Below are 17,852 nucleotides of genomic sequence, written 5' to 3'. Positions count from 1 at the left end.
TCTTTCCCTTTGTAGAGTCGTGACAGGATGACTGACTTACCCTTCTGTGCAAGCAGAATGAGCCGTCCTTTCTCCAGCCTGGGCTATCAGCCGTTCATGGCAGGAGAGCGTCAAACTGCCCCGCGTGAGCTCCTCTGCTCAGTGCACTAGGTAATCCGAGCAGGAGCCGATAGCTAAAGCTAATGGGACTTGAAATTAGGGAAGGAAGGGAAAAAAAGTTATGCTAAACCTGAGTGGAAATGCGCAGGGCTGCCTCGTGCTCTCAGAACACACCTGATCCTGGCTAGGAGCAAAGGCAGGAGCTGCAGCACCCAGGGAACTTGGGTTTCCAGCTAAAGACAGCAGGCCAGCGGGTTTCCTGAAGATCCTCTGTCAACCTCCTCTTCAGGCATTTAGGTTGCACGTAGGCAGAGGGGTGAGCAAGGGTCGTGGTGTACACCGTGTTCCTGGTTCCCTCTTCTCCAGGCACAGAGCCTGGCTGGGGAGTGCCCGCTCCCCCGGGTGCAGGTGCCCGAGGTTCCTGCTCACAGAAGTCCTGGAAATGTGAAGCAAAGAGGCTGATGCCTGGGTCTTGCCCCACTACAGGGCCATGACATAGCCAGGGGATCCTGGGCTTAGATGTATCCTCAGGTGCCTGAATCTTGTTACTGCTCCACCAACTTGCAGACATAGAGCTAAAAAATTTCATAGTCTCCACCGCAATTACAGTTTAGATTTCACCTTGCACTAAGTATGACACCTTCTCTATTTAGAAAGTTATTGTCTGTAGAAATGCTGGTGATGTTCTGGTGAAGGTCTCATGTAAGTCTCGCAGTCTCAACCTGCCATGACAGAATTTGTCTTGCTGCACGTTACAGACAGCGCAGAAAGGCCAGTTCAGTCCATCTCTGTATTTGATTTGGCAGTCCACAAGAGACCGTCCTGCCACTCTCCGTTAGTATGAAGTATTGCTTCCTAACCATACAGTGAGTGGGAAAAATATTACCAATTTTAAAATTTATTCTTATGCTTGCCACATTTTTTTCCAGGGCTCAACGAAGAATGTTACGAAAGCACTGCAGTAAATTATTTTTGGTACAGGAAAACTTTGAACATAACACCCGATGTCACCGAGAGTGGCACATTACAGTGGTGGCTCATTTTGTGCTTAGCAGCCTGCTGGGCAATTGTCTATCTCTGCACCATCCGAGGAATTGAAACCACAGGAAAGGTACGGAAAGGATAGAGAAGTGCATTATCCCACACTTCGGATCTCGCTCTCCGGATACTGAGTTTCACCACCAACAAAGCCTTCCCCATTTACTACACTAGCACCGTTTCAGTGTGCTCCTTGTCCAGCGAAGCGGTAACAGCGGTACAGGTGGCTTAAAATGACACTTCTCTCCTTTTCCATTGCAAATGCGCCTGCCCTACCAGTCTCCTCCCCCCACAGTTTTAAGAGCAAGTTTGTTAGAAGTATGTTCTGCAAAAGCGCATTCTGCTTCTTTTAAAGATGGCAATGTTCATCTGTAGCTCTTTTATCTAATATTGTTAGGATTGTGTGTTGCGATAACTTAAATAGGATTTATCGATGTTGTTACCAGTAACTGTTTGTCTGTCTGCTTACTTTCTTTCTTTAGGCAATTTATGTAACAGCAATATTTCCTTACCTGGTCCTAACTATATTCCTTATTCACGGACTCACTCTACCAGGAGCCACTGACGGTCTGGCTTACCTCTTCACCCCTAATGTAAGTATTGCTGCTACAGTCAGAAATATTATTTTTCCTTTTGCTCCCCCTCAGATCTTATACTGTATATTCATTTTCCAGCAACTCCGGATCTAGCTCCCTATCCAAGAGCTCAGCTAAGCTTTTTTTTCTGAGATGAAATGATTTAGTATTTTAATATACTTCAGCAAGAAAAGAAGCAGCAAAGTATTTAACAGTTCAGTAATAAGCATATCAGAAAATATTGGAAAATTGAGTATAAGTATATTATGGGCGCCTCGGTCTTGAATGTGTAAGTGAAACTGATATACTTCATGAACAGAATCATCTCTCTTTTACACGTGATAAAGATGGGATTTCCCTGCCAACGCTAGAGAATTTACACAACTTTAATCTTTTAAGAATTCACAAGGAAAACGACTGAGAAATTACACTGCAAAGTCATTTTTTTTTAAGGTTGAAAGCAATTTTCTCCTACCCCTGTTTCTCCATAGCTGAAGTTCCCCCCCCACCCCTCCACAGCTGTCCCTAAAAGACAGAACTGCTGGAGAATAACCCTTTCCCACGTTTTCTCATCTTCTCAAAGGGACAGGAGTCCCAGATCCCTCCATATGCTGGCCATTTCAGAAGGACCTCTTTACACTGGCCTTAGTGGCCTTCCCAAACACAAAGTCAAATTGTCTCACTAAGTGGTTGCTGTCAACCGTAGGCTCCTCACAGCTCTGCCTTCGTCCTAAAAAGCTCCATAAAGCAGCGAGTGTAGAGGAGGAAAAGCAGCGCCCACTGACAGATGGTCTCGGAGTATCCTCTGCCTCCACAGCCGTGCTGTGCTTCCCACCACAGGAGCGCTGGGTATTTCCTTTTCCCTTCCTACAACAGGAACACAGGCATTAAGGGAAACATAAGCCAAGAAGCCTGGAGATACGCTACATGCCAGCCTGGAAAGGGACAACAGCAAGAGAAAGCTCAGATGAGAGACCTCTTTTATCCCTCCCCCTGCAAGCCCAGTGGCACGGGCACCCATCCGAATGCTGCCAGAGCTCAAAAAGGACAACCTTGCCCTTTACAGGGGATCAGGATGTGCACTTGCATTTTTGTAGGGCCCAGACAGGACAATAAATGCTTGGTGCAATGTCTTAATGAAGAAAGCAAATTAGACAACACAACCAGAACAGGGCTTGGCCTGTTGTCGTTTGGTCTCAGCCCGGCTGTCAGGTTTCTCTGGAAGAGCTCAGGCATCTTTGGGACTTATGATCATTGCACAGTGAACTTAATGCAAAAAATAGATTTGTGTGTATATTCACAAAGCCTGGAGGTATTGCAGTGCTGAGGGGGAGCGGATCATCATAAAAGAAGAGCCGGATGGTTTTGTAGACTGGCGCCAGGAGTCAGAATGAAAATCTGGCTGCAATCAACCCGCAGTTAATGATTAGTCAGTTTGAAGAAGCAGATCCTGGGGACATCCTTGAAGAGTCATCTGAAGAGGGTTTTGGTGATGAAACTACGTTCTTATCTGCAAACGTGGAAAAGCTGATGCAACAGCCTGGTAAGTGATATCTGCTATGGGTGTTGCTATTGCACAGAAAGTTACAGCGTTAAGAAAGACAGACAGCTTTGTTGAACTAACATACCAACTGCTATGGAGGATTTTAGCACTTCAAGGACTTCAAAAAGACAGTAAGCATACAACTGCAACATTTCCTTTCTTTCTTCTTCCCCTTAGCCCACAACTGCAGTACCAGTATTGCCTTTTCTGTTAGCCTGTTTAATGAGGAACTATTCCCACCACTGCCGTCAGTAAATACATGCGTTTTTCTTGTTACACTTCTCCACGGGAGATGTCCCAGACTGAGTCGTACAGGGGGGTTGTTGGTTTGTGGGGGTTTTTTGGCAAAGATTTACCTAGCCCACCCAGACCACATTAGCTTACAAAACTGTAAAGCGTATTTCTTAAATGTGTGCTGTTTTCTTCTTCTTTTCCTGTCTTTTTGCACAAAGCTTGTAAAGTTTTAGCAAAATAAAGTAAGAGTTAGCTCACCTACTGCCTGTTTCAGCTTGCTTTAAAAAAAAAAAAAAAAAAAATCAACCTTCTTGACATTCTCCACTCATTGGAGGCAACCTTTTCCAACTTTTTTTCAACTTTGCAGTGCAGCAGAAGTTGTAGTTTCTCTGTAATAGCTGCCGCATCTACTCTGGTAACTGTTACACCTCACCATTGTTTTTGAAAATCTGTGAAAGAAAGTAATACCTCATGCTAAAAGTCACATCTTACCCAGTTTCAACATCATAATCACCCAACTGAATTTTTTTTTCCCAAACGACCATTGTTTGAGTTTCTTCACTTTCCAAGTTTGTATTTTAGTTCTCATTAATAAATATCACAAATAATAACTGCATGCATATGGATTTTAAATATGACAGGCTCTGGGTTTATTTTCATGCAGAAGTACATAGTCGGCTTTTTGCCATCTGACACACTTTCACACCTTAAATTCTAGAACAAATAATGAATACTTCTGTTCATTGACTTTCAGATGCGGAGAAGTCTGATGATTTACTCGCCCTCTCTAAATCCTTGGCTACCTGGAACGTGAAGCTGCCAAGAAAACAAAAAGATACTGAAGTTACGCTCACAGGCATGTGGGGGAAAAGCAGAAGTTGTACAAAGATGAAGCAACACAGGAGCTGGAACAGAGACTTTTGGAAAGGTTCTTGGGAAAAAAAATAATCAGAGGCAGCAGAAAAGGGATCCCATCAAACATCAGCAATGGTCTGTACACAGTTCAGCTTCTGTGGACATCTGTGTTGGCTCAGGAGCACAAATCCCTCCTTCTCCAGTCTCTTCCACATCTGAAAGAGCTTCAGAGACTGTAAATATTTGGGGCTTCTCTGGCAATGAACAGTTCCAGGAACTTGGCTGGGCAACTGATGCCTGCGCCCAGAGCTCTGCAGCTATTTAACGAGCAGTGAGAATAGCCAAGAAAAAGAAAAAGGCAGCACAGGCACCAGATCCTCTATCACAGAGGCAACCTGTAATTTTTTCCTCTATTTTGCAGTTTAGTTTTACACCTGATATATTATTGTGAATGGACACTTAAAACCCCTTTCAAGATACCTGGTCTGTCCATATTGTTTCTGGTATTAAGGAGAACAAAAGCATTACCTTAATGAACTGCTGTCTTTAAGTGCAGTATTACTTGTTGGCCACTTGCTTATGAGAAAAGCGATAGCTGTTTTTACACCAAAATGACACATCACAGGGATCCTAGTATTTTTTAGTTCTGTTTTAACAAAGTTTCTGTCTGTGTTTCATGTGTTCAAGTATCCAAACATCTCACCGCCCCGGGGGGAGCAATTATGCTTCCTTTCCTCATTACTCCTGTGTTCATTCATTAACATTCTGGTTGTATATCTTCATCCGCATGTTTCTAGCTTCAGCACATTTTTTCTTCTGAAGACACTCCTATGAAATCTGTATACCATATTACTGAAAATATAAAATAATATTTAGATTCATAATTATTTGCTTAAGACCAGATAATGACATTGCCACGGCGTGCTTGCCTGTCCACTATTTCTTCAAGTTTGGGGGTTGATTAGTGTCTTTTACAGTCAATAAATGCATTGCATCTAGCACCAAATTAAACTACCTCCAGATTCATTTGCCGAAGTCCCCAGTCAGAAAGCCAGACTTGTAACAGTCACATCTATCAGCACCGACAATTCACTTGGCAGCACTTAATGAAACTGTGGAGGCCATGTAGCAATGCGTTTTTGAGTTTCTGCACAGCAATAGCGATCTAGTTCTGCACCTGCACAAGGTCCTCCCAGCAAGCAGTCTGGCATTGGAGGGTTTGGTTATGATCTTTCAAAATAAATCTGCAGAAAGTCTGCCTAAGCTGAAGCATTTCAGCCAGTAACGGTTACACATATCTGTTTGCTATGCTATGTTGCACAAAAAGCCGTACCAGTTCTGCTGTGGTCAAAGCACTGGCATACTTGTGGAGAAAGCATCTGCAGTAATGGCATTCATCGCATCCATCCACACCGAGGTGAACCCATTATTCTCGCTCTTCAAGCTCAGGCCAGCTTCAGAGAAACCCAAAATGTTGTTAAGGGTCTTTTGGCATACTTACCTCTCATTCCTACAAACGCTCCTAGCAGTAGCAGGATCATCCCTACAAACGTTCCTAGCCATGTGCTAGGATCAACAGCACAGGCACATAGACACAACACAGAAAAAACACAATTCGCCCTGCATGACTAGGATGCAGATTTGACTCAGACTGATGTAAAACAAAGTGAAATACTCTACAGCCCTGGTATTACTTTTGGGCCAGCTGGTTTTTAAAATGCTCATTCTTAACTAATACTGATTTCTATTCCCCCTACTTGATAACGGACTGGAAAGTAATTCACCTGGTGGGTTATGACTATAATATGCCACTTCTTAGTTTCTGCAGGAAACTAATACTTATTGAGCACATTTATATTTTGCCCATTATTTATGTTTTATGTTTTATCTTTTTCTTTTAGACTGATTTTAATGGTAAGATTCCTTCTTAATACAGCTATTTAAAATTGCATATTATTCTCTGTAATCCAACAACCACTGACTTTTTAATTTAGCTTCCTCTATCGCATGACCCTTAGATCAAAATTCAAATTTCACTTTGTCAGTTTCTCCTTTTTCCTTATTTTTCCTATGTTGCCCTTTTATCTGTTATTGCTGTTTTCACAGTACTTTGAATCTAAGATGCTCTTTTTAATGAATCATAGCATCATAGAATAGTTTGGGTTGGAAGGGACCTCCAAAGGTCATTTAGTCCAACCACCCTGCCGTGGGCAGGGACATCTTCAGCTGGATCAGGTTGCTCAGAGCCCCGTCCAACCTGACCTTGAAGGTTTCCAGGGATGGGGCATCCACCACCTCTCTGGGCAACCTGTGCCAGTGCTTCACCACCCTCAGCGTAAAAAATTTCTTCCTTATATCTAGTCTACATCTACCCCCCTTTAGTTTAAAGCCATTCCCCCTTGTCCTGTCGCAACAGGCCCTGCTAAAAAGTTTGTCCCCATCTTTTTTATAAGCCCCCTTTAAGTACCGATAGGCTGCAATAAGGTCTCCCCGAAGCCTTCTCTTCTCCAGGTTGAACAACCCCAACTCTCTCAGCCTTTCTTCACAGGAGAGGTGTTCCATCCCCCTGATCATTTTCATGGCCCTCCTCTGGACCCGCTCCAACAGGTCCGTGTCTTTCTTATGCTGAGGGCTCCAGAGCTGGACACAGTGCTCCAGGGGGGGTCTCACCAGAGCAGAGTAGAGGGGCAGAATCACCTCCCTCGACCTGCTGGCCACGCTTCTTTTGATGCAGCCCAGGATACGATTGGCCTTCTGGGCTGCGAGCGCACATTGCTGGCTCATGTCCAGCTTTTCATCCACCAGTACCCCCAAGTCCTTCTCAGCAGGGCTGCTCTGGATATGCTCTTCTTGCCTGCTTGGGCTTTTAGTTTTTTTTTTTTTTTAAGTGAATTGGGAAAGCTATGGAATCACTTTGTGTCTTAAAACAATGAAGGTTTAGTATTTGTTTATACAGTTTTGGGAAGATAATATTCTTAAACTGTAAGTTACCCAGTATGTGGATTAACAAAAATAAATAAACTGAGGAAAAATGTAATGTACTGTCCCTATTGTGTGCCTAATGCCTATCATTCAGAAACACATTTTTATCACCAGACAGAAGAGGTGTACAATGAAACAGATTCTATAATTACTACATACATTTAAATAGACCAAATTATGTCTTCAGAAACACCTGCTTTACTGACATGTTTTGTACTAATTTCCATTTTCAGTGTATTTAGATGGCAACACAACTCAATTTCAGAAGTGAAATAAGAGATGAGCTATGAGAACTGGGAGAGAAAAAGAAACTTTAATTTAAGCCTAATACATGCATTTATTTCAATTATTTCAGCTGAACACTTTGAAAAATCCCCGTGTATGGCTTGATGCAGCTACCCAGATTTTCTTCTCTCTCTCTTTGGCTTTTGGAGGTCTTATTGCATTCTCAAGCTACAATCCACAAAAGTAAGTAGAACTACAACCTTTATAAATTGGCTAAATTCTTGCTGCATTTTGTGCAATTTTCTAAAATTTTCAAAACTCTTTCCTTAGGATATTTATAAAGGATCTTAATTTTTCTAAAGGATCTTAACAGCTGCTGTCTTTCTAAAAGGCCAAATAGATGTTCTAACAGGAAGGGGGGGGGAAAATCTAAAAAAATAAAATGTCTGCAGAAATACCTGAGAGAATCACAGATAAAATACTGCCTTTTTTTAGTCGCTTCACTTGTTTGAATGCTATTTCTAGAAATGACTGCGAAAAGGATGCTGTGACAGTAGCAATTGTGAACAGCATGACATCCCTCTACGCTTCCATCCCAGTCTTTTCTGTTCTGGGGTTTAAAGCAACCACAGGCTACTGGGACTGCTTGGACAGGTGAGAAACTTGCGTTTCCAGTATTATACTGTGGTTTCAATGCCTAAATAGATAATGCGTTACTTGAAAAACATGCATTTAGAGAATTTATTTCCACTAAAAAGGAAAAGCATCTGTATGGAGCAGTCTAATATAAAAATAGAAAGTATTATGGCACTGAGGCAAGAATGATCAGGGGTAGCATTTGTAAGAAGCAAGACAAATTATAAAACAATCCACTGCAAGTAGTGCATCACGGACCACATCTCAATCTCAGACTAGCATTAGAAGTAGTTAAAAAACCAACACCTTTTCCTATTCCACCAGAATCACTAAGTTATTAAACAGAAGTGGTGGAAATGGTCTGGAGAGCTGATAAAATAAAAATAGAAATGTTTTAGAGACTGCATCTGCATAAAGTACTCCGAGTTTGTATCTGAAAAAGAAGACGTTAAATAGTCTGAATGTTTTCTCCTAACTATTTTATATGTAAGTCCTCATTTAATATTTTCCTTTATATTGTAAATAACAGCACAGAAAGTAAACACAACTTTCTTTAACATCTGAATACATGGCATAGCATTTCCAGCCACATCACCTGCAAACATTTAAACTAATGATACCTTGGCTTCTCTGGCAGGAACATTATCAGCATCATCAATGAATTTGATCTTCCAGAAGAAAGCATCATGCGACAGAACTATACGGCCTGGATTAGTTTCCTAAACTCATCATATCCAGAAAAAATTGCTGGACTCAAACTGAAAAGCTGTGACCTTCAAGAATTTCTTGATCAGGTACCATAATTGCTTTCAACAAAGTAACCCTTAAACAAAATATGTAGAAGGACTGGTATCTTCCTTTTTCTTATAAGTACTTGTACTTTACTCTACTTGTAATAAATATATTATACTTAAACATGAAACAAAACAATTTTTCAGAATTTGAAATAACAACACTGCTGTAGGACAGTCGGAACTCAAAGCTGGCTGGTACAACGTGCAAAATTACACATTGTTATCACAAAACTAATCTTCAAAGGTGCTCCTACCTGGAGCCTACCATGGACACTAGATTCAGTCCTACTTTGGTTTACAGGAATAAGCACAACAGAGGAAACACATCTAGCTGAAAGATTATAGAAAAAGGATGCTGAATGGGAGTTTCCTAAATCCATATTTAGGAAAGTATCAAAAAATCTATTAAAATATTCTCTGTTTGCCTTAAATCACATGTATGACCACCAGGAAGGTATCTTATCACTGTCTTCTCTCTTATCTTCGTTTCCCCATCTTTCTATTCCCTCTTGTCCTCTCCCTTTTATTTTTCCTCCTCTCTGCACAGGATCTCACCAATATTTTAATTTTTTTTCCTCCAACCCCCCTCCTCCTCGCCAAAATACATCATGATCCTCTCCCCTTCCTTCTTTTCCAACCCTCCTAAAACATTTCCCCTATCACTAAACACAGATGTTTCTTCTCTGTTTACTTCTCCAACCTCATTCCACTTGCTGCAGTGATCCCACCCAGTCCTATAACTCTCATTTACTACTCACCCATTTGTACTCCCTTGCTACAAGTCCCTACCACCTCATAAGAAAAGAATAGGGCCATGGTTGGAGGAGAGGATAAGAAAGAAAGAAAGGAGCCTGAGAAAAAAATAAAATCTTAGGACCAAAGGGTGGACACATTTGCTAGAGACAGAGTATGCTAACGCACGATAGCCTTAACGCACAATGATGGTGAAATAGGCTATTTTACTCACATGATGGAGAAGTCCACAGACACCATTCCAGCCCTGACACGAGTCAGTTTCTGTTTTGTCTGGCTTCCTCTGATGGCACCCATTTCTGATTTATGGTTTGACACATTTTATTTCCAAATTAGAGCAACATTAGCATTCTTCAACGCTTAGATTTATATATCCTTGTCCTTGGGAGACTGAATTCAAAGAAATTTGGCTGAAATTGGGGTTTTCCCTATTAGACTTTTCTGCCCTGGTAATTATGGGGTATTTTGTGACCAACAATTCACCAACTCTCTTGCTGCTAGAATGGGTATCATATCCTTATACACATCTTTTTCTTTCCAGCAGCTATTACATCATAGATTTTTTTAAAAACATATTTAAGATGGTATTAGCAAAACAATTGCTATTTCAATTACAACTCTCAGATCTGCTTTACTCTGGACCCATCTATCCGTGCAAGCTAAAATTCTGCTCTATGATTGTCTACACATCTCTTATAGACCATTTAAAATTAAAATCCCCACAAACACTCCCCACACCCGTTTTCTCAACTGCTGGCTGCCACCGAGCCCTACAGGCTGACCAGCACCCTTGACTCCAGGAAAGGGCAGAAGCGTGTTGTAATTCTATATGCATGAGAAACTACATTTACGCCATTATAACGCATATTTTTATCTGTTTGTGAATTCTGCAGAGTGTATCGGGAACTGGCTTGGCTTTCATCATTTTCACTCAAGCCATCATTCTAATGCCAGGCTCGCAGGCCTGGGCCATCCTGTTTTTCATAATGTTGTTCAGCTTGGGCCTTTCTTCTATGTTTGGGAACATCGAGGGAGTGTTCACGCCTCTTCTAGAGCTTCCAATTATATCTAAATCAATACCCAAAGAGCTATTATCTGGTAAGGTATTTGCTTTGCTTTGTTCAAAGAAGGTGGTATCTTCATAGAGGTGCAAACTACCAACTGCTTAATAAATATCATAGAGGGATTAAGAATTTATAATATTCATTTAGCTATCTCAAAGGCAGTGGATTGTGTTTGCAGAAGACAAGCACACAGATGAGGTAGCATTTATGGCAGAAGCTGTCAGATGACAGTATTATATTGCCCTTGCCATTTTTTTTTCTTAGCTTGCAAGAGCTGTTTCAGTCTGAGAAAGCCTGTTAAATTGCTATTCTTGCAGTCAAGTTCACTCTGAGCTGTTGCAGACATCAGGAGGAGCCTTGTCTTCACTTAAGCCTTTAGCACCTAAACAAGTCTGTATCAGAACTAGTGTGGCCAGCAGGAGCAGGGAAGTGATCGTGCCCCTGTACTCGGCCCTGGTGAGGCCGCACCTCGAATACTGTGTTCAGTTTTGGGCCCCTCACTACAAGAAGGATGTTGAGATGTTGGAACGTGTCCAGAGAAGGGCAACGAGGCTGGTGAGGGGTCTGGAGAACAAGCCTTATGAGGAGCGGCTGAGGGAGCTGGGGTTGTTTAGCCTGGAGAAAAGGAGGCTGAGGGGAGACCTCATCGCTCTCTACAACTACCTGAAAGGAGGTTGTAGCGAGGTGGGTGTTGGTCTCTTCTCCCAAGTAACTGGCGAAAGGACGAGAGGAAATGGCCTCAAGTTGCATCAGGGGAGGTTTAGATTGGACGTGAGGAAAAATTTCTTTACTGAAAGAGTAGTTAAACATTGGAACAGGCTGCCCAGGGAAGTGGTTGAGTCACCATCCCTGGAGGTATTTAAAAGACGGGTAGATGAGGCGCTTAGGGACATGGTTTAGTGGGCATGGTGGTGTTGGGTTGACGGTTGGACTCGATGATCTTGGAGGTCTCTTCCAACCTTAATGATTCTATGATTCTATGATTCTAAGTCACTTTAAGGCAACCAGTGACATCAGCTGCCCTGCCATAACCACCTGCACACGAACTTACACATTGGCACGACTGTAAGACAGGTCACTCACACCCCTATTTCATTCAGGTTTATGCTGCTACAGATTATTTCACATTTACTGTGAACACGCCAGAGTAGAAAATTACCACTTGGAAACCGAGGAATGAGTGTGTACGATCCTGTTCTTGCCCCAAAACTGGAATCTTTTCAACCAGAGACAGTTACTGATCCTAACCTGCTCTTCAAGAACCAGACTCGGTGAGAGTCTGAGAGATCCTACTGTGAAATTGGTCTAGAAAAATTTCTGGCAGTTTGAAGTAACAGATTAACACTCCTGCAATGTGCCCTTTTAAATTCTTATGGGCAATATTGCTGTCATGCCTTTTTTAGAGTCTTCTTGTAGCATCTGAATTATATCCTTCTCATTTTACAACTTTTTATGTAGAAACAAATTTATTTACAACTTGACAAGGTAACCATATTATTTTGAAATTGATTTTCCAATTGTGAGCTTTTTTTTTTTTAAAGAAAAAAAAGAAGTCTGCAGCCAATTTTACACAGCATTGAACCAAAGGTCATCTCAGAGTCAGAAGCGATTAGTAACACAGCACAAGGACATACAAACTGATTTGCAGCCCATGTCTGCATCCAGAAACGCTTTCCCTCCTTCCCACTTTTTCTCTCAATTACCCCAAATCCATATCGTGGCTGAAGGGGAACTGACTGTACAGAAGTGTGGTGAAACCCAAAGCGTACACGCCGGGACATAAGGGACATACACATTTGTAGCTCTGGGCCCTTTGAGGAAATGGGGGGCAGAAATCCAGGGAGCCCTTACACTTCTCAGGTGCCGGCTGCCTATGCTTTGAGCCTGTGACTGCGTGGAAATGAGGGCACTTGGAACTCACTACATCAGTCAAAAATTAACATAGGGCAATAGCATAGCCCAGCCCAGGCTATCTGCTGGGAGTACTAACAACTGAAGGATGCTCTGAGTGACAGGAGTGCAACCCTTCTGCAACAGAGCGGTGCCTCTTGGCCAACACGCAGGGGACAACTGAGTTTGGGAAGTGATATTAGCTCCCCTAAGGAAAAAACAGCTTGTTGTAGCTCCGTAGAGGGAGAGAATAAAAATCACTAGAACAAGAGCAAAAATAATTCAGAACGAAAATACATTTACCAAGTTCAGTTCGGTACTCCAGTAACAAAGATACCTTTTTTCTTTCAGGTATAATATGTCTAATTTGCTTCCTCATTGCTCTGTGTTTTACGCTGGGTTCGGGGAGTTACTGGATTGACATTTTTGACAGATATGCAGGCTCGTTGCCTCTTCTAGTCATCGCTTTCTTTGAAGTGATTGGGGTTGCATATGTCTATAAAATCAAAAGGTACGTTGGAAACAGACGGAATTTTTTTCTCATAAGAGACAAATGCATTTTCCTCTCAATCCACGTATGTTACATACAGGTATACAATATTGACTTATTTCTGAAGCACTTGCCAGTCCTGTGAATGTAGTTATCATTCTTTGCTTCAGGTCTCCTATATTTGTAAAACAGGAAGGATAATCTCTGCGTAGCACTTATGGAAGGGGGGATCCTAAGTTTAAAGCTGGAAAGTCAAGAGCCATTGTAGTTCTTCGGCCAAGAGGATTTACAGCATCTTTCAAATATCCTCCTGTTACTGCCCTTTTGTTTTGTATACTCTTGTATTTTTTATCGTTATTTTTTCCCCTCAAACTTCATAGTAAGCAACATGCAGTAACTCCCCTGTGTCAAAAGGCTCAACCTGCGTGCTAAGAATCTCCGCAGTCACAGACACTAATTAAATTCACTCTTTAGTTTAAAAGCTTTCCTACATCTTTTGTAATTGTAAATGCCAGAAACCTCATCTCATTTTGATTTAGAATAAACCTGCCTTCCCTACTCAGGGTCCTTCCAGTCCAGAAATTTCCCCAATTCTCAGTAAAGATTAATCTTTTCCCCTCTATAATTTACTCAGTTACATGTTGGGGCTTAACCTTTCCAATTCTTACTCTGGCACTGGGATCATGAAGGTCCTGATTTTTTGTGGAACAGTTTGTATACTGTATAGGTAATGAACTCACCTTTGGCCAGTGCTGTTGCATATCAAGGTGTTTCAGTATCATCCCAACTTAAGTCTTACCATAGGCTATGATTTTAAAAATAAGAAACTGAAGAAAAAATCTTCCTCCCTGCATTAAATTTTTTAGATCCACTGTTAAGATCCTTGGAGCATTTCCCATGTTAAATGGTGATAACTCCCAGGCTGTATCGTCATAAACAATTTCATACATCCCTCTTGCTGCACATAGAGATAGCCTCAATCTTCCATGATGCAGAAGTAGCAATAAAATCTGGTTTCACACGCTACAACAGACGCTGGATTCCACAGCGCCTGTATTTTCTCTGTTGTGCTAGTATACATACACTTTTTCCTGTTTGTTACTATGGGATACAAGCATAGTCAAATCACTTTTTCCTAGTTCTCAAGAGAATCTCTAATATCTTCAGTTAGATTAACAGAATTGAAGACAAAGCTGGTGTTTGAATACACACACACAAAAATCACAATTCCTATTCCAGATTACAAAACTCTTTCCAACTTGACAGATACAGGTTATCATGTAACAATCAAACCCAGAACCATACACCTACTGCCCATTCAGTGTGCAAAACTGTAAGAGGTATATGTAAAAGACCAGCTCCATGTCCAAACGACTGCCACTACTGACTGCAGAGGAAGCTGGCTCAGGTCGCAATAATTTTGTCCCTGACCTGATTTGATTCATTTGGTGCTGGTTAATTCAGATTTCTTACTAACAAGCTACGTTTGTTCCCTTGGCAATTTTGTCTTTTTTTCAATGTTTGAATAGTTCTACAGAACTGCTGTAATATTTTCATCACTTATTTGTGCTTAGAAACCTTAGACTAGGTGCTCAGGTAATGTAAACTGACAATGTAAACTGATCATTCATCCCTGGTAGGGATCAATAAAGACCTACTTTATTGATATTATTATTTACTTAAGTCTGTAGTGAGTTGTTAAAGAAGGGTATGGAATAGAAAAGATTAGGGAGCTGTACCATGTGTTTAAAACTTATAGAAAAATATGAAAAAGTGAAACTGTTGCCACTTAGATCTGACATCATCATAAACATGCCTCCTCTTAAAAGGTTCAGTAAAGATGTGAAATGGATGACTGGACGAAAACCCAATCTCTACTGGCAGATCACATGGAGGTTTATTAGCCCTCTGCTCCTGCTAATTGTCTTCGTGGCCTTTGTTACTCTTCAGATACAGAAGCCGTCAAGCTATGCAGCCTGGAACCCTAAACATGTATGTTCCCAAATATTTTCTAAACTTTTAATAAATGGAAGAGTTGTACACTTTTCTCCCTTACCACATCCTTTAAAATCATTGCTCTCTGCTGCTTACCTATGTAATGCAGCCTGAAGTGATGGAATGCTCAGAATGAGAAGGCTCCAGTATGCACGGAGGTTATGAGGTTACATGCACTGAAACGCTTTCCTGTTAACAGGGCCTCTCCTTGAGAAGACCCACATATGCCGTGCTCCATATTTCTTTCGGATATGCGTAATGCAGAGAACTGTCGAAGTGAAGTGTCTCACAGAGACTCTGAACCTACAGGGGGTTCAGAGGTGGAACAAACGCATGAGCAGAGCTTTAGAGCTGCATAACAGATGCTGGGGATGAAAACAATTCTCAGTGAGAACTGCCAATCATTGGGGCCCTGATGAATATATGAACGTGTAGCTTTGACAGGCAGACAGGGAGGGAGGCAGTGGTCCGAGAACAGTGTTGGTTAATTCAGCACCAAAGAGATGTCGATGCCGAGAACGGCATTCTGGATGCCGTTCATCCGGATCTGGATGGCACTGGCTCACGCCAGTTGCAGTTTCTTGGATACTTCAAATATTTCAAATACACCCTGTGTAGGGGTTTGAAGATCAATCCTGGCCAATGCGGCATGAGGATTGCAGTCACCCTCACAGAAAGGCATCAACCTTCATAGTATAAATATATGCATGGTACCTCAAGAAAAACCTCTGTGCGCCCAACAGTACGTACACCAGCAATGTATCCTCCAAACACCATTATGTATCTATCATCCCAAAATAAAAATCATAGCCACAGACTTGCAGAAATTGCATTATCATCATTCCTTCCAAATCTCTCAAGTAAATCTTTCCTATTTGGCAAAGATCATGCTTGGTAATTGCTGAAACCAGGTAAGCTTTGAGTACTTACAAGAATAATCAGAGCTTAAGCAAGGGAGGGTGAAAGTTTGATAACTCTTTGGGCAACCCCTGCATCCCTAGGAGTATCTCACACTTCCAGCTATAAATCTTTGAAACTATAAAACATTTGCAGACATCTTCAGACCCACGAGGAGGGTATACAGAGGACATGGCCACTGAATGCTATTGTAGAGCAAGAGTAAAAGTTTTGCTATCCTTACTACAACAGCATAAGAAAATGCATGTGGAAATCGTAGCAAAATGTAATTGTACCTACAAATTATTTCTTTCGCTTGCCTTTTTATCTCCATAGGAAGGCTTCCCTACGAAAGAGGAGAAAGTCTATCCACCTTGGGTACTGGCCATCTGTGTGCTGCTAGCTGTCCTTCCTTGTGTGTTTGTACCTCTGGTAGCACTCTTCCATCTGATCAAACGAATGTGCAGAAGCAAGGACCCAAGCTTTGTACCACCAGAAGTGTTTTCATGTCAGGGGGCTAACAGCAACTTCTCTCATCCAAAAGAATAAGTACCCGTTGTATCTGCCTGTAGGTAAAAATAAGACAGCCTTTGTTAGACAGGATTAGCTGTAGTATGGTATCATCGAACCAACCTGGTTTACGCGGTTCATACGCTTACAGCCAATCACTAGCACTCTATAAACAGAGCTGCTATGTTTCCTTTATTTTCAACCGATTTCACAACAGTTATGTTAATCTTGTCGCTCCTACATCCTGTCCTGAATCCTACATACCGACCAAGTACCAGCCCCATTGCTTTAACCCTTTTCATGCATTACCAACTTCATGTCTCTCTCCAGCCAGCTTTAAACCTGGAAAGCCTGCTAGTTATTGCACGTGTCCTCTGTCTTCCTTCACTTGTCTTCTAAATAAACAGTCTGTTCCTGAGGATCAGCAACATAAAAGTTGAAACACAAGCACCTACAGTTTCATTCACTGACCCCCTCTGAGAGATTTAGAATGGAAGCTCTTGAAGAGCAAGGACTCCTCTTGTCCACTACACTCTACTTTTTGTAAATCCCTATATGCATTTAAATAGCAGTTATTTTATGATTACTTCATATCCTCAAGCATTGTGAAGAGCAAAAATAAAGCATCAGCAGTTAGAAGAATGTATATTAAGTAAATCTGAGTAATTAATTTTGCACAAATCTCTTAACCTAGCAGATTCCAGAATTTATTGTAGTGGAAAATACTGTGAAAACAAATGTCCCAAATTTTTTCCCCTTAATTTCTCATACTGAACAGAGTAACTGAATACTGTAATAAAAGCACAGATGCATGGAAGCCTCTCAGTAAGCTGCAACCTTACATGACATGACAATTAAGTTAATCTTTACTTAAAAACCGGTTTTCCTATACTTGCCTGCAGATCCTGTCCACTCTGCAGTGATGGGAGATGAGGATTCCTTTTGCCAACATACTTGACCAACCAGCAGCCTCTGAAAAAATATAGGGAAAGTATGTAAGGATAAGGTATGACAAAGCCTTTAGGCTGAGTAATTAAGAGAGTCAAGGAAAGGAGAGGAAGATTAAGGAAAACGGAGGCAATTTCCGTATTTAGCCTTGTGATAGGCTACGCACTAGTAGGGCTTCATAATGGGTAACAGGGATTTGGCCACACAGTGAAGATGAATGAGACCAACTCAAACTCTGCAGAGGAAAGGCAGTTACCTGACTCCTTGGAAGGGGCACAAGGGGAACTGCAAGCCTGGGAGGGAGGAGGGAATGATTTCTTTCTT

At 41.6% G+C, this 17,852-nt stretch overlaps 1 protein-coding gene across 1 annotated transcript in view; it reads left to right on the top strand.

Moving 5' to 3' along the window:
* The window catches only part of SLC6A18 (solute carrier family 6 (neutral amino acid transporter), member 18), a 35,059-nt gene extending 18,440 nt beyond the window's left edge, over window positions 1-16,619 (top strand). The window contains exons 4-12 of the mRNA XM_009330436.1: window positions 1,029-1,210; window positions 1,620-1,730; window positions 7,682-7,794; window positions 8,077-8,205; window positions 8,825-8,981; window positions 10,628-10,832; window positions 13,040-13,199; window positions 15,008-15,170; window positions 16,407-16,619. Coding sequence (XP_009328711.1) covers window positions 1,029-1,210; window positions 1,620-1,730; window positions 7,682-7,794; window positions 8,077-8,205; window positions 8,825-8,981; window positions 10,628-10,832; window positions 13,040-13,199; window positions 15,008-15,170; window positions 16,407-16,619 — 1,433 coding nt within the window. The remainder of the gene's footprint in view (window positions 1-1,028; window positions 1,211-1,619; window positions 1,731-7,681; window positions 7,795-8,076; window positions 8,206-8,824; window positions 8,982-10,627; window positions 10,833-13,039; window positions 13,200-15,007; window positions 15,171-16,406) is intronic.
* Window positions 16,620-17,852: the final 1,233 nt, after the last annotated feature.

This window comes from Pygoscelis adeliae, unplaced genomic scaffold, assembly GCF_000699105.1.
Source record: "Pygoscelis adeliae isolate BGI_AS28 unplaced genomic scaffold, ASM69910v1 Scaffold78, whole genome shotgun sequence".
Taxonomy (NCBI): domain Eukaryota; kingdom Metazoa; phylum Chordata; class Aves; order Sphenisciformes; family Spheniscidae; genus Pygoscelis; species Pygoscelis adeliae.
The sequence above is the reverse complement of the archived record's forward strand: the minus strand, read 5'-3'. Positions and strand labels throughout refer to the sequence as shown.